We start from the raw sequence: 16,714 nt of genomic DNA, 5'->3' as shown, positions 1-16,714 counted from the left end.
GGATCTGCTCTAGATCAAAAAGCATTTGCCAGACAGGATCATATCACTGAACACTAGGGTCAGATATGACTTTGGTCTCAGCAGGGATGCCCAATACATGCTGTCCCCAAAGTTCTAGAGTCTCGGTCGTGGGGCAACCAGCTGCTGAAGTCACAGTCCTCTTTATTGGTCATGTGATGTCACAAAAGTGGTTCACAGCTGGTCTGGAGCGTCAGCCCTGGCCAAGTGTGGAGGAGTGGATGGATGTAGGGCCCCCAGCCTCTCTCTCTTTTCAGAAAGTACAGAAAATAAGGGTCAGATGGCCAGAAAGGGCTCTCCTCTGCTGCCAGGCACATTACTTCATGTTGCTAGGCGCCGGCCAAGTTGAGAAGTCATGATCCTAGCTCCACTCCCACTCCTACAGATGGGGGAGGCCTGTTGATGGCCTCTTTGATTGCTCAAGGGCAAGATCCTAGTTAGTCCTAGCTTAGCTACCACCAGGACTGCCTGAGTCAGATGGGCCCCTGGGGGACTGTACCTCCCAGAAGATGGTGGTGGGACCAGTCTCAGCTGGTAGTGTCCCCCCCTCATCAAACACCCCCTCCCAGCTTCCTGCTTTGGTCTCTTCCAGCTGCTCCTGCTGGTTAGCTTGTCCTGCTCAGGTGGGTCCAAACTAAGAGTCTTACTTTCTTACCCTGGGTCAAGTTGTCCCTAGAGTAGGGCTGTGCTCCCCGACAGGTGGGAGCGCTCCTCTTGTTCCTCAACCTCAGTGCTGCCCCAAGCACCTCAGACACACTGCTACCCATGGTTTTGGTGTGCGAGTGGACAGCCCGACCCTTCGCTCTGCTGGGCAGTCCCCGCTCGAGCACTTCTTGTCCCCAAATCTCACCCCTCTCCAGATCACAACAGGATTGGCTTTAGTTTCCATTTCTTTCCCATAGGAACTCTCCTCATTCCATAAGATGTGCTCACTTTGGGTCACCTGCACTTGCCTTCTCAAATCACCCTCCCCAGACCCTCAGGTTCAGCCTCCCTTGAGGTCTCCTCTATGCCCCATTTCCTTTCTTCAACAAGGTGGTTGGGCTTTCACCTTCCCAGATTTCTGGCCTCCCACTTCCAAACTGGATCTCCCTTGCTACTTCCCCTTTTAATTACTGATTGGGGGGGGGGGGTGTAGGCATAGATTCAGTTCTGTTGAAGCAAAGCATTCCCTGATTCATTGTCACACAAGCCCCATTCTCCTTGCCAGAAACCCACCGCACCCCTCACCTGTGTGTTCCTTTCCTGTCATTGCCTTGAAGACGGGTACATTAAGTCATTTTGTTTTCTCTTGGGTTAGATACTTCTCAAACAACCTTCTTTACACAGATTAACTACTGAGGAAAATTCCAACTTGTTTAGCTAACCGTGGCTGAGGGAAGCTGATATGAAGATAATCATAAATATGTACTTGAACATAGATGAGAGTCTGGGTGTGAGATGTGACAAAAGCCAAATTCAAGTCATCTTCACTGTAGAGGAGAGGACACTACAGTGGTTTTGGTGATCCATGTTCCCTAGCTGTTGCAGACAACTTCGGTCTTAATACCCACTCTGTATAGGGAGATAGAGTAGTACCACAGCGTTCTGGAACTAATGCAAGCTCAGTTTTGATTCGGGCAACTGGAAGAGTATGCGAGGTAAAGACGGGATTTCTGACATTCCTTTATTGCAGATACTATAGCATTTGCGCTTGCTCTCCTCTCATGCGTGCACTAAACCACTAACCGAGAGCCAACTGTGCTCCAACCGCTCGCCGCACTCCCTTGGGGATTCCACCCCTTATATAACATGCATAGACAAAGCCAGCTACTAGCCAAAATATGATATCAATGCTTAATATAAGTGCGAGTGTGCTGCGCATACGAATCTAATTATTATCTCTAAGCAGCCCATGCCCAGGCATCCAGGGTGAGGGAGTCTGACAGGCTTTATTGTCCTCACACTCCACCCCGTCAGGCTTCTTTACCTTACAATCTACACGAGATCCGTTTTTCGCCAGGTTCCTTTGGTGAGGAGGGCTGAGCCCTGCACCCATAAACCACAACAGCAATAAAGGCTACAACAACAAGCAAGTAAGAAATAAGCAATGCCCCCTATTATAGCAAGGGCTAACCTTCATCCGGAGGTCAGGGATGCCCATCATTCTTGCAATGGATCGCCGGTCAGGCGTTCAGTGCGCTTCAGAGGCCAGAGCCTGCGAGGCTTGACTAACATTGTGGTGAACGTTAGGGACATACATACAACATTCAGCTCCTACCAGGGCACACACCCCACCCTGGGAGGCAATAAGCATGTCTAGAGCCATGCGATTCTGCAAAGCTACTCTCCGTAACTGGCACACTTCTTTATTCAAGGGGTTCAAGGCATCATGCATTGCATTCAGTGCTCGAGCAGTATGCAGTGCCAGTGCCGTCACCTTAAGCTTTCATTACTATGGATGCAGCTTGATGGGAACAAATGGCTAATGGGTACTATCACCAGGAGGTGCATTTCACCTGGCGTTGTGCCTTAAATGCTTCCCAGTTGGTCGGCCGAGTTACAAGAGTCTTCTGGACTCGAGCAGGCAGGTAAGGCCAGCCCCACGTACAATGGCCGCTCCAATTTGCAGGCAAGTAAGGCCACCCATGCGAGCCACATACCCAAAGGGCTCCAGTGGGTACTGCAATCCACGCATTATTCCTTGATTTCCAGTAATGCTCAGTGGTGTGATTTTGACACAAACCTTTAAGAGTCTGGCCTACATAGGCTCTCCCCATGGGATTCTTAATACGGAAGGGATCTGGTCCAGCCAACTCCACAGCTTCAGCCATAAGCCATCCCGACCCATTCCACACAGTATATTCAAATGTTGGTCAGAACTGGTTGTAACGTCGCCTAGCCCCAGCATAAATATCACATTTCACAAGGAGTGTGCTCCTGCAGCCAAGCCGAATTCACCATGGAAGCTGGAGATATGTGCCAAGGAAGACCAGCGGATGTGCTGAGAGGAATCTCAGTGCAAATCCAACAGGCTGACTGGTTGACCACTGCAGCGTAAGTATGCACCCATTCCACTAGGGTGTTAGTTTCCGCCCTAGGGGCAAAAAGACAAAGCAGTTACTGGAACCAACATTGGCGAGCCTCTCCCTTCAGGCAATAAACATGCAAGTTTCTGATCTGTTGACAACACAGTGACAGGCACAGGGGGCCTCCCAGGTTGTGAGTACCACACCTTCCAAGCTTCGACAGGGGCCTCTGCATCTACTTGCAGTAGGAGGGGGGAACTCATAATAGGCCACAGAGAAATTTCAAAGGAACCACGAAGGAGTGTCTCATGGCCAGCTGGCCCTGGAAATGTTACTCATAACACTGGAGGCCATTGTCCAATTACCCACGGCACTATTTACAAGTCTTTCTTTACTCCCTGTCCCCAAGGAGCAACAAGTGCCAGCCAACACATGTAGGGGGCCTTTATCTCCCAAGGCCAGGTCCAAGCAGCCATCTGGCCTTGCTCCAGGGCCTCCGGTGCAGGCAACAAGATGTTCCCTTGTCTTTCTATGCCTGGCTTCAGAAGGGCATCCTTGGTCTGCAACTGCAGCTGGATAGGAGCAGTGGTCGGGTGGAGCAGCGCTTCCACCAGAGTCGGCCCACCCCTCCGGGTCTTTTCATCCAGAGTCCAGAGAACAGTTCACAGGCATTTTGTCCAGTCCCTAAAAGTGGGAGTGGCAGCTGTGACCCATAGGCCTTGCTTCAGGAAGCCATTATATTGTTCAATCATCCCTGCAGCCTGAGGGTGATAGGCTAGATGAAATTTCTAGTCTATCTGCATGGCACGGGCCCACTGTTGCACCTGGATCCCCAGTCAATGCATTCCCTGATTACTTTTAATAATCAGCACGCAAGCATTCAAGCGCAGCAAGTACTGCTTTCTGGTCTGGGTGGCATGCTGGGTAGGCATCCAGCAGTCTGGTGGCCGTGTCCACGCATGTGATTGCATACCTATACCCTTCTGAGATGGGCAAGGGTCCAATCACATTAATCTGCCACTGAGTCAGCGGTACTCGTCTTTGTACTACCTGTCCAGAAGTTCCTGCAGGCCTCCAGGGATGCTCTCAGGAACAGACAATACAAGTCCCGCAAGGTTCCTGCACCACTGCTAAGATGACAGGCAGTCCCCATGATTTCATAGTTGACCACATAGCCTTTTGCCCAGCATGCAAAAGACGTTGATGCAACCACTGGACAACTTCCCTCCCTGATGGGATGCTAGGCACTGTTTCTAGCCATCGCACTTTGGCTAGAGTGTCGGCCTCATCATTTCCAGGGGAAGTTGGGGTGCATGCCCAGTTACATGGTACACAGTGACGTGTTTCTGGTGGCCTAGTTCCCATGGGTCTTGCCACAAGGCCTGTCCCCACAAAGGCCTGTGCATAACCATCCATTTGTTAGCACGCCATGTGGAGATCTGCAGCGTCAGGCCTCAGTACACTGCCCAACAATCTGTACAGTCAGAGGTGGTGCCTCATTAGCAACCACAAACCACATGGCTCTCAGTTCTACCCATTGGCTACCCTGGCCAACTTCAGTATCAAACCTGAAAGTGTCCGCCTCCGGCTGGGTTGCCACGGCAGTCCACATGGTGGGTTGGCCTCTGCTAGACCCACCTGTGTACCAAGCATCTGCAGGGATGCTCACCACGTGCTCCCGTGGGGATTCCACCCCTTATATACTATGCATAGATGAAGCCGGCTGCTAGCCAAAATATGACACCAAGGCTTATATAACTGTGAGTGTGCTGCACATGCAAATCTAATTATTATCTCTAAGCGGCCCATGCCCGGGCATCTGGGGTGAGGGAGCCTGACAGATTTTATTGTTCTCACACGTGGAAAGGCCGCACCTGCATGGATCCAAGGTCATTGTCTGAGCCCTGCCACTAAGTGGGGTCAGTTTTCTTCCTTGAGGGCGAATCCTTTTCTTTCTAAAAGGGGAGTGCAAAGGCATTTGACAAAAGAATCTCCCAAGGTACCCCTCAGTCTAAGGACTGCATTCTTAATGGAGCCCCCAGGTCTAGATTCAGGCTTGATCCATGGTCTTTGTGCTTCTTAACAGGCTTACAAAGCATTCACTCAAAAAGTCAGTTTATTCTTGGAGTACATGCCCTAGAGTCTAAGAATTGAAGGGGATGCCATTGGTAGTGTATCAGAGTGGTGCTCCTAGTGTCTCTGGTTAAAGGGCCAGCTCCCTTCAGTTCCCTAACAAAGTATTATTTCTTAAGTGAGTTCTTTAAAGACTGAAAATGAGATTTCCTCGTGGCCTTTGCTAGCTCATGGACACTACTGGTTACTTATTCCAAGGGATTGCCCATTCCATGGGAAGGAAATTGGAGAGAAGTCTCTGGAAACCAGTCTTGCACTTCGTGGAGAACAGCTGTTTATTTGATACGATCTAGGCATTCTTGCATCCCAGGGCTTCTGTGGGACCATTAGCTGATGTCCTTTGACTGGAGTCACTGAATTTCCACTGTGGTGAAGAATCTAGGATGGTATTTTCAACCTTTTCTATCTCATGGCACACATAAACTAATTACTAAAATTCTGTGGCACACCAAAAAATATAGTTTTTTGCTGATCTGACTTTAAAAAAGAAAAGGTATAATTTTGATTCATTCACACCAGATGGCTATTATTGTGTTGGCTGTTTTATTTTGTTTTGTTTTGCTTTACTTGAGGATCTAAGGGAAAGGAAGTCAGTGCCCCTGACTAAATAGTCAGCTACTGAATGTTTTTAAAATTCTTGTGTCACACCGGTTGAAATTCGCTGATCTAGGACATCAGGCTCATCTTGTTCTCTGTAGACGAAATAGTCACATTGCTGACTTCAGTGGAATCTAATAAAGGTATTATGGAAATGGGCTCCCTCAGCTAAGCCTGCTCAGTTTCAGAATTTCAACCCTGGGACCCATGGCTGACAGTCAGACAGTCTTTATTAGGCATCTGCCATGCTCAGGACCTTTTGAGATAAGTGATTGGTTTGCTCTTCAGAGCTCCAAAGGCCCCAGGGGTAACCCCTGTGTGTTGCCGCCTGATGAAACGAGCCCCCCCCCCGCCCCAAGTCAGGTGAGTCTAGCGTAGCACAGCTCACTGGGCTACCAGGACAGCCACCCTTAAGGGAAAGTGCTTTCCTTCTTGACTTGGCTGTGGCTTCTGCACAGCCTTGAAGCCGTAGAGAAAGTGCTGAGCTCTAGGGTATGAAGCTCTTGGGGCTAGCCTGACTTCTAAGAGTAGATAAGATAGAGCCTTCTGGTTCTAAGACCCCAAGCCACTCCCCTGAGCTGCTAAGCAACATCAGTTGGACATGCCAGCCCCTCTCCGATGCCACTCTTCCAGCTGTTCCTTTGCCTTCACCCCTTAGTCCAATCAGGCTGCCATAACAAAGTACCACAGATTGAGTAGCTTATCAACTGCAGAAATTTACTCCCCACCATTCTGGAGGCTGGAAGCCCAAGATTAAGGTGCCAGCGTGCTGCAGTGAGGGCCTTCCTCGCTGTGTCCTCACATGGTGGAAGGAGCTGTGATCTCTCTGGATCCCCTTTATAAGGTGCTACTCCCACCCCTGAGGGCTCAGCTCTCATGACTCATACGCCTCCCAAAGGCCCAACCCCTAATGCCATCATCTTTGGGGGTTAGGATTTCAACATCAGCCTTCTAGGGGGCACACAAACATTCAGACCATAGCACTCCATTCTAGGCAGTGCCCTCCTGACCCAAACACCCATGCGAGGGACTCCCCTCTACCTCAGACCAGTTCAGGCCCCATTCAGTAAAGTTCCTTGTGCATTGCTGCCTCGTTTGGTGATATCCTCTTCCCAGTCATCCCCCAATCCTGGAACCCTACAGTTTGCTAATGAGCTCTCTTGCAATCACACAGCTGCCCCTTAGAGGCTGATTGATGGTTACCAAACCTGAGGTGCATGTTTTTCAGGGGTCCACTGGGGAGGGAACTAAAGGCTGACAAGGCAGGAAAATAAACCCTGAGTTTTTGAACCCTGAACCCACAAATCCTGATTGAATGCCTTTCAACTCTAATCTACAACCTGAAACTGTCCACTAAAGGCTGTTTCAGCTTCGGCAGGATGGATGTTGAATGGGAGCCAGCTGACAGCCTCGGTTCCCATGCCCTCCCCCTCCCCCCGCCCACCTGCAGCTGCCTGGGAGTTTCCCGTTATGGTGGGGAGCATCAAGCTGGGCCCAGTTTGGCCTTGATCGGCCTGTCATGCTTACAGCTGCAAGATAAGTGACTAAATTCAATAGTGCCCCTTTTCTTCTTCCTATAAAATAACCACCTCCTTCCCTAGGAGTCCAGAGTCAAAGCCATTCTCTCACGGCACGGCTCCCAGCCCGCTTGCTAATTCCTTCAATAAACTTCTATTTTTCTGCTCGCTGCATCTTGATGGTTCTCTGAGCGACTCCGTTCTTACACCAGCAAAGCTCAGCGAATGGGCTCTGGACCCTGGCACTACTGCAGACGTGGAATACCTCTCTGTGGAGTCTGAATCCGCCAAACATCCTGAGTGTTGTCCTGTGCCATCTGGATCCCTTGCAGATGCCAGGGATGGAGGGCTTGATCTCTGATGGGACCCGGTGAGTTGGAGTTGGTCGTGGACACTGCATTTCTGATGCAGACGATTGCACTCCTCACTCAAGATGTCTGTGGAGGCTTCATATGGTAGCAGGGCCCCTTACAGTGACTGGGAGCCCTCCACACACTCTGACTTGGAGCCCCTCTCCTCTTGGGAGGGTCTTCTGCATTGACTTGCCGTGCAGGACTGGCCCGATTAGTTGCAGTTTGCAACAAAGACTGATTGCTTCCTCACCTCTCTCCTAGTGCTCTCACCAGTACTCACTGAGCCGCTTCCAGAAAGGCATTGCCCTTTTCCCTACCCCTCAATGAAGAAGCAGGCGGGATGAAAAGGGTTATGGAAACCCATTTTGAAACTGTGGAAAATTCAGGATTTTATCCTGACCACTTCCTGAACATGATGTGTTTTTCTGGTTCACTTGTACAACAATGTTTGTGAAAATGCTCTTTGTTTCTCTTGCATACAACCCTTCCAGCTAAAGCAGACTAGGGGAAAAGAGAGGATAACTGAGGAAGGTAACAATGTGAAGTTTGCTACCTGAATGGGACTCCCCCCAGCCCCCTCCACCTTCCACTGCTTTGGTAAGGATGGAGGAAAACGAAAATCCGAAAACCAGCACCTGGGGAGGTCTTAACGAATGACCTAGGTTTTCCAGAACTGCTCCTGGAAGCTTTGTCCGCCTCCTGAGGAAAACTCACCTTGCTTCCTTTGCAAGTGCTGGGAATCCAAACGGACTTGCTGAGCCTGGGGGCCCACCTCACAGTGCTGACTGGAACACAGCTGGGTGGGCCCAGCTCTGGCATTTTCCATGCACAACACCTGTACAGGTCATCCAGCCTGGTCATGGACAGCCTAAACTGCTTGAACTGGCTGCCTTCACCACTCTCCCTGGATCCCCTTCTGGTCCTCTAGCTCAGCGGTTCTCAACCTGTGGGTCACGACCACTTTGGGGGTCGAATGACCCTTTCACAGGGGTCGCCGAAGACCATCGGAAAACACATATATAATTACATATTGTTTTTGTGATTAATCACTATGCTTTAATTATGTTCTACTTGTAACAATGAAAATACATCCTGCATATCAGATATTTACATTATGATTCATAACAGTAGCAAAATTTCAGTTATGAAGTAGCAACGAAAATAATTTTGTGGTTGGGGGTCACCACAACATGAGGAACTGTATTAAAGGGTCGCGGCATTAGGAAGGTTGAGAACCACTGCTCTAACTCCAAGCTGGGACTTCAGACTCCCACATTACTGTGCACTTCCCTCCAATGTATCTGACTCGCTGGCCAAGTGGCAGGGGCACAGGCAGAAGAGGAACAGCATAGATTCCTCTCACACTTTTGGTTCACTTGGCTTCTGTTAGACTTCCTTTCTCTTTGATTTTCTGCACTTTGAATATGATGTGCCTAATGCAGATGTTTGTTGTTGTCGATCTACTTGGTTTTCTCCAAGCTTCCTGAATGTATGGCTTCATGTCACTAATTGATTGTGGTAAATCTTCAGCCATTACCACTTGAAGTATTTTTCCTGTTCCTTTCTCTTTCCTCGTTTTCTCCTCTTCCAGACTTAGGCATACTGTCAGGTAGCTTTGCTCTGAGAAATCACCCAGAGAACAGGCTAAGGTTTTACACCAGGTTTATTGAAGGGAGGGAGAGGTAGGGATTAGAGATAAGAGAGAACTCCCAGGCCAACTCAAGGGCCGGCAGGAGCAAGGAAAAGGGAAAGGAGACTTCCGGTCTACCTCCAGAGCACATACTAGTCCGCTGCCTACGGGCCTGCGGGCAGCGTCTGCACACCTTTCCGAACATACGTTTCAGTTACAGTGAGTTTACCCATCAACACATTCGGCAGGTTATTTACATCTCCCTGCTTTTCCCTTACCAGGCCAGTCAATATGTGGTGCCAGGTCCCTCAACATTTCTTCTGCGAACGAGCAAAGTTCATTTTTATTTCCTATGGGCGAAGCTAGGTCCAGGTTAATTTGCATACGGTTCCTTTGCATACGTCAAAAGTCCAGGCAGGCAGTCCAGCTGCTGCCATGTTCTGACATATACCTTACAACATTTGTACTTGTCCAGCATTTCTTGGCTTTGTTCTTCCATCATTTGCATTCTTTGCCCTCTCTACATTTCAGTTTCGGAAGTTTATGTTGACATTTCTTCAACCTTGTTCATCGTGTCCCCATCTGTGTCTGTCCAGTCTATCGAGGAGCCGATCAAAGACGCTGTTCATTTCTGTCTGTCACATCGTGTGATTTTTAAATGAAATGTATCTTTTTATGGTGGTAAAATACACAAAACATAAAATCTGCCATACTAATACTTAATACAGTGGTATTAAGTACAATTCTTTTTGTTGAGCAACCATCACCACCGCCCATTTCCAGAATTCTTTTCCTCTTGCAAAATTGAAACTCTGTACCCATTAAATCATAACTCCTCATTGCCCCTTCTCCTCAGCCCCCGGAACCTACCTTTCCACCTTCTGTCTCTATGAATTTGACTACCCGAAGTACCTCATATCAGGGGACTCATGCAGCATTTGTGTTTTAGTGTCTGGCTTCTTCCCCTTAGCATAATGCCCTGAAGGCTCATCTGTGTTGCAGCATGTGTCAGAATCTTCTTCCTTTCGGAGGCTGAATAATATCCCATTAAATTACATTTTGCTTATCCATTTGTCCATTGATAGATGCTTGGTTTGCTTTCACATTTTAGCTATTATGAACAATGCTGCTATGAACATGGGTGTACAAATCTCATTTTGAGACCCAGGTTTCAATTTGGGAAGGGGGTATATACTCAGAAGTAGGATTACCGGGTCATATGGTAATTGTTTTTCATTTTTGAGGCAACGCCATACTGTTTTCCACAGTGCCTGTATCATTTTACAGTCCCACCAACAGTGCGCAAGGGTTCCAATTTCTCCCAAACTTTGCTAATGTTGGTCATTAGTGATGTGGAGCATCTCTTTATTTGCTCATTGCCATGTGACTATCTTCCCTGGAGAAATGTCTGTTCAATTCCATTGCCCACTTTTGAATAGGGTTGATTGTTTTTCTTGCAAAAGTGAAGTAGGTCTATGTGTGCTGTCATGGGAATATCCTGCATCCAAATTATTAAGTGGTAAAGGCATGTGACAGATCAATATGTACATCATGGGTAATGCCGCATATTTCATAGCACATCTGTGTATGACAAAAACTAGTATAAGCTTTGAAGTCATATACACCAATATAGCATTTGTGGTGACCTGCGAGGAGAAATATTTATATAAACCTAATAATGGAAATAGTAGAACAGAAATGAATTCTGATGCGGTTTGGCGTAGGACCCCTGCTCCAGGTAACCAGGGATCCAGGCTGCTTCCATCTTGTGGTTCCCTCATCTCAACTCGGAGTTGCCGTATTTGCTGGTGAAACGAGGGAGAGAGCACGGAACAGGCATACTGGCTCTCAAATGTGTGAATGTGACAAACAATGCTTCTGCTCATGTCTCAGTGGCAAGGAGTCATCACATGACCCTTCCTAACTATAAATGCACTGGCAATGCAGTGTGCACCGTGTCCAGGGAAGAAAGCAACAGAAGATACGGGTGGGCACTCAAGTCCCTTCTATGCACCATTACATTGTAGGTGCTCATCAGAAAGCAACCATCATAATTGGTTATGGTGACAACCATCTTCATTGCTTGGAGGATTTCCTGTGGTCAGATTTCTCTTGAAATTCTCTGAACTTTTAAGTGCCTACTATGTGACAGATGCCTTCAAATACAGAACCACATCTAACTGTAAGAGGGTCATGTAAATCTCCTCAGGGAGGGTTCCCCTTCTTCACACAATAGCGCCTTTCTGCACTTCCCTGTGCAATACTGTCTATAATGTCAGTAGGCTGAGAATGTTCTCCTCCCTTTGGACGCATGGGTAAGATTTTAACCTGTCAATCTCTGCTGCCCTCTGTATGACTGAACTTGCCTGAGCACCTGCACAGATGCATTTGGACTCACTGAAAGCCAGGTCTTTCCTGTGGGGCAGGGACCAGACAAGAGACAGTGTGGGAGGGTGGCTAATTATTATTTTTTTCCTTTTAAATTCCACCTAACATGTCCACCAAGGAACCATTTTTCACCTCCTAGGAGGGTCCCAGGGTTTGTTTGATTGTTTGTTTAAGAAACTTGGTTTTGGTCAATGTTTGCTCCTCATCTACCATTTATTTATACTGAGGCAGTACTTTCTGACTAGCTAAATAAGCTCTTTCCTCTGTGTATGTGTTCAGCTCCTAGCTTCAAATAAGGAGCCCATTAAAGTCCTACTGCAAGCACCAGGGTGGCTTCATAAATCCTCTGTGTATCTTCAGGGTTATATCCCAAGGCCCAGTAGGTTATAGGCACAATCATACTCTACTCACAGCCCATTTGCAAAGCAGAGAGTGTGTTGGAAGACTCCCAAGGAGGGATGACAAGGTATCTAAACATCAGGGTCTAAAGTAACACTTTCCACTTAAGGGGCTGTGGCAATCAGACTGGATCAAAGGTGACTCCTGCAGGGAGTGGGAAGCCTCTGTGTCAGGACAACGGCAGGACATCTTGTGCATCCTCCAGAGGAGGTAACAGGGATGAGCAGGTCATCCTACCAGGTTCTGGTGTTGGACAGAAGGGCACAGCGGGGAAGGCCAGGGGAGGGGTGCTGTCATGCGGGGAAGTGCTGCAACTGGACAGAAATGTCAGCACCTGGCAGACTCAGCTCTCAGCAAACATCAGACAATACCCAAGTTGTGTTTGATTCTCATTGCCACTTTCCTCCCTTAGGCCTGCTTTTACTACCTGGGCCTCAGGGTCCTGCTATTTGTTGTCTTGAGAAACATCATGCATAGTACTGAGAAGAGGAATGAACTGTGAGGTAGAAGGTGGGTCATGGGCTAGGAAGGGTGGGAATATCGTGGATTTAGAGGTCACCTCATCACTTTCCTTATATGACTGCAGTTCCCACACTGTCATTCTATAAGTAGGTATGTCCTGCTTATGCTAGTGTCACCAGTACTTACACAGGGACTTCCAGAAGACAGAGGCTGTGTGAATGTCTGGGGAATGAATGAACCATTGAGTAGGGTGAAATGTCTCCACTTTTTTTTTCTTTTCTTCTCTTTTTTAAACTAACTAATTTTACTGTTGACACTATTGCAGATATCTAACATTTCCCCCCTTGAATGAACCAAGCAAATCCAAGGATACTTAAATAATTTGTTTCATAGAATGACAGACGAGAAGGGATAAGAAGCAAGAACTAACAACCTTTTATTTCTCTATTTCTTAACCCCATTGATTGAACTGCTGAGTTTTTTCATGTTTCCATGGAAATGTTGTCCCAATGCTATGTTATCTAGTTCAGGATCACAAACTAGGACAAGTACAAATACATGTGTGACCAATGTCATTTACAAACTTTGATGGTGAAACTTATTAAACCTCCTATTAAAAACAAACAAACAAACAAAAACGACCTATAAAAAAGTTCCCGGAGGAAACAAAGATCAAATTCTAAATCATCACAGAGAACGTAAATCAAACGGTGCCACAGCCTTTATTCCCAACTTGTCCTGGCCCTCCCTACCTAGAACTCTGACTGCTCACTCCTCAAAGACAGAGTGAAGAATGAGCCTCACTTCATATCGAGCAAGCGAAGCTGCTGAACATGGGCCTGAAATGTGCCAGGAGGCAACTCTGGCTCAGGCCCCCTCTTCCTCATCACTCTCAGCCTCTTCAGACAGGGATGGGAAGGAACTGGGATCCCTGGCATTAACTCTGACTAAAAACTGTAGGGCTTTCAACTTGCTGGTTTCAGCATGGGCCCTGGGACCCCACAGAAACTCATAGCATGCAGGATCGCTGTTGGGCACCTGCCGATACACCAGATACTGTTCCTGCACCCAAACTTTGGTGATGAGCTCCCTGGGCTCCCCATAGATCCAATGCTCCTTCCCGTCATGCACCCCCATGACATCCAGCACCTCCCAGACTTCCTCCTCAGTGGCACAATCGCCCTCCACGGCGATCGCCCACAGAAGTGTGACCAGGAGGCCAGTGTTGGGAAATCTGTGCCTATCGCTCACCATCCCATCATAGGTGAGGCCCAGCGTGGTGACCAGGACATAAGAGTGGTCATTGGGGTCCACTTCCTTTACATCAACGCCAAATACAAGCTGCATGCAGTGCGAAGCGAGGCTCAAGATTTCAGGGAAGTGGTCCTGGTACTCTTTGATGACGCTACTCAGCATTTCTGCCTTTGTGGTGGGCTCCTTTGCATGATACTTCAGGAGCAGGAACTCCACCATTTCCGTCATCTTCAAATGCAGGGCTTTTTTGAGCATGGCATTGGCATCTTCCGGGACCTCCCATGTGCTTGGCGCCTCCTCTTCTTGGCTGCTAGAGCCCTCATCTTCAGATTGGCTCCATGGAGGGGCTGCCATGGCACAGAGGGGAGGGCAGGCACTCTGAGGGCTCTGGGAAGGACTTGGTGTTTCAGCAGCAGCCACCTCCTCTAGGCTGTCTGGAAATAGGATTGAGGTGGAGGAAGAGGAGGAGGAGGAGAGAGACAGGACCTCCTCCTCCTCCTCCTCTTCCTCCCCCTCCCCCTCCTCCTCCTCATCCCCAAAGAGCTGCGCCTCCACCAGGCCCTGGGCCTCTCTTGGGTCCTGATGGTCTTCCTCAAGCTTCCAGAGCTCATTCATCCAATGGCGGGGCATGGTGACTCTTGGTGGCACAGCTATTGGAGTGTGGGCAAAAGGTGGACGATGGGGATCCACGGGCCTGTGGGGGAGAGAGAGTGAGAGAGGTGTCACCTGAGAAATGTACCCTAGGCGACTCTGACAAAGGCGACTTACAGGCCCCCTCTTTAATGGTGCTCTTGGGCCTCACAGGGGTCACTCCTGATCAGCCTGTCCACTAAGAACCTGAAGTAGGAAGTGAGATGACTGCTCAGTGTATGGAAGGCACGGCCTATGGTTCTGGGGCTGATGGTGGGGTGTGGAGGTGTCAGGTGCTGGGGGTCCCTTCTGATCTGGGGTGGGGAAACCCCTGCGTACACATTCAGGGTGGGCACCTCACCGTTAACTCCTGGCACTGCCTGATCTTCGGCTGCTCTGTGACCTGAGAATAGGTAGCTCAGACCAAGGCCTTCACGTCCTGGAACCTGGAGCCCCTGTAAGAGGAAATGAAGGGACACCTCAGCATGCAGATGGCAAGCATAGACCTGGGACCACAGTGCTGGCAGGACTCTGTGTGGTCCCCTCTGTTCTGGGTGGGTGGTCACTTCCTTGTGCACTCAGGATCCTCACCTTTCCCCTGCCAGGGACTGGCCCCCGACCTGCCTCCCGCTGGCCTGAGGCTAAACTGTCAGAACAAGACCACACATCCCTGACACTGAAGAGAAAAAAATGAAAGGGCTCCACATCTGGTCACACCTGCCCAGAGCCTCCCATGGGATCAAGAAGGGGTGACCAACGTTTTGGGTCCACCTGTCTTAGGATAAGGTTCCAATCATTTCCTCACCATGACACCCTGCAGGGTCTCAGACAAATCACTCTGCTGAGTGAGCCCACTCTACTTAGGCTTAGGATGCACCTCCATTAGATACCGGAAGAGGAAGTGAGCTGGGCCAATCCATGCACCATTCTGAGTTTCCCTGTGGCTGACAGAAGGGGCAGGGTAGGTCTTGGTTCCCATGTGCTCTGGTCCCCTTCAGTCCTCACCTTGATTCTTGGAAAACCCTGGAATCCTGCCCCAGTTGACCTGAGACCAGACCTTCAGACCAAGGCCCTCTCTTCCCTGAGAACACCACCGATAAGGAAATGAGGAGGGGCTCAGGCTGACAGCACTCTCCGGGGTTTTCAAGGCTAACACTCAAAGCAAGGAAGGCAGATTTCTGTGGAGCCCACTTGTGTTCTGACAATTGGGACACCCTCACTCTTCCCTCTGGATCCTCACCTTGATTCTTGGCAGGACCTGGGACGCCTCTCTCTGTTGACCAAGTGGAGATCCCAGGGACATTGTCCTCTCAGACTAAGGACCTCACCTTCCTGAGAGCTCTGAGACAAATGTGAACAGGAACCTCATCTGCTCCCAAGTCTGCCCAGGTTCCCACACGACTGACAGCAGGGCCAGCAGGGCCAGCAGGGCCAGCAGGGCCTGGGCCCATCTGTTCTGGGTAGAGAGTCCCCTTAGTCTGTCCTCAAATATACTTGCCTTTCTTACTGGCTAGGCATAGACAGAACTCCTCATGGCCCGAATTTACCCTAATTGTCCTCAGTGAGAAACCCTCTCAAGAAGCAAGCGTGTGGAAAGGGAGAGCATGTCACTTCCGGGCACCCCTGGTGAGGACAGGGGGCTGATTGATGGTGTGGGGTCTCATTGTGTGTGTTTTCCTTTTTAATAAACATATTTCATTTAAATAAATCCACCTGTAGGAGAATTCATTGCCTTTACTTAGAAGAAGGCTCTGTAAAGCTATCTGTTAAATTATCTGTGCAGCTCACCAACATGTTTTTATTGGAAACATCAATATTTCCTCATCACAGTCCCCAGAAGGACTTAAAGTCTCAAAATCCTACGTCTTCTTTGGCTTGCTTCTCTCTTGATTGTACCCAGGCTTTATTAATGGTTCACTTCATAGCATCATCCCCACCTCCATAAATTTTCTTTAGTGTTAAATTTATCTGTGCAGCTCACCAAGGAAGGGTTCAGACCTTTTACAGCCCTGGTAAAAAAACTCGGCCCCTCTTTTCATGAACTGAAGTCATCCCTTCTGACCAAAGCCCTCAACTTTCTGAGTGCCCTGAGACAAGATAGAGGTGGAACCCCCTCCGCAGACCCATGCCTGAGAGCAGCACAGAGTGGGTTTCAGGCTCCCCCTTTGTTTGAAGGGTGGTATCCTCAGCCCACCCCAAGGTAACCATGTTTACTCGTGGAGGGCCTGGAACCTTTCCTTTCTGCTGAACTGAGAATGCCTACTGCAAGTCAAGGTCACCCTCTTGCAGACACCCCTTCACACAAGGGGGAGTTGCGGAGGAGTC

At 48.9% G+C, this 16,714-nt stretch overlaps 1 protein-coding gene across 1 annotated transcript; it reads right to left on the bottom strand.

The window, feature by feature from the left end:
• Positions 1–13,372: 13,372 nt before the first annotated feature.
• Positions 13,373–14,389, bottom strand: LOC149991177 (melanoma-associated antigen 8-like). The gene has a single exon (XM_090264866.1). It carries the CDS (start codon positions 14,387–14,389, stop codon positions 13,373–13,375), a length of 1,017 nt encoding a protein of 338 aa, XP_090120992.1.
• Between the last annotated feature and the right edge of the window lie 2,325 nt (positions 14,390–16,714).

This window comes from Furipterus horrens, unplaced genomic scaffold, assembly GCF_987537825.1.
Source record: "Furipterus horrens unplaced genomic scaffold, mFurHor1.1.pri manual_scaffold_17, whole genome shotgun sequence".
NCBI classification, from domain to species: Eukaryota; Metazoa; Chordata; class Mammalia; order Chiroptera; family Furipteridae; genus Furipterus; species Furipterus horrens.
Note: the sequence above shows the minus strand (reverse complement) of the source record. Positions and strands in the feature narration are given on the sequence as shown.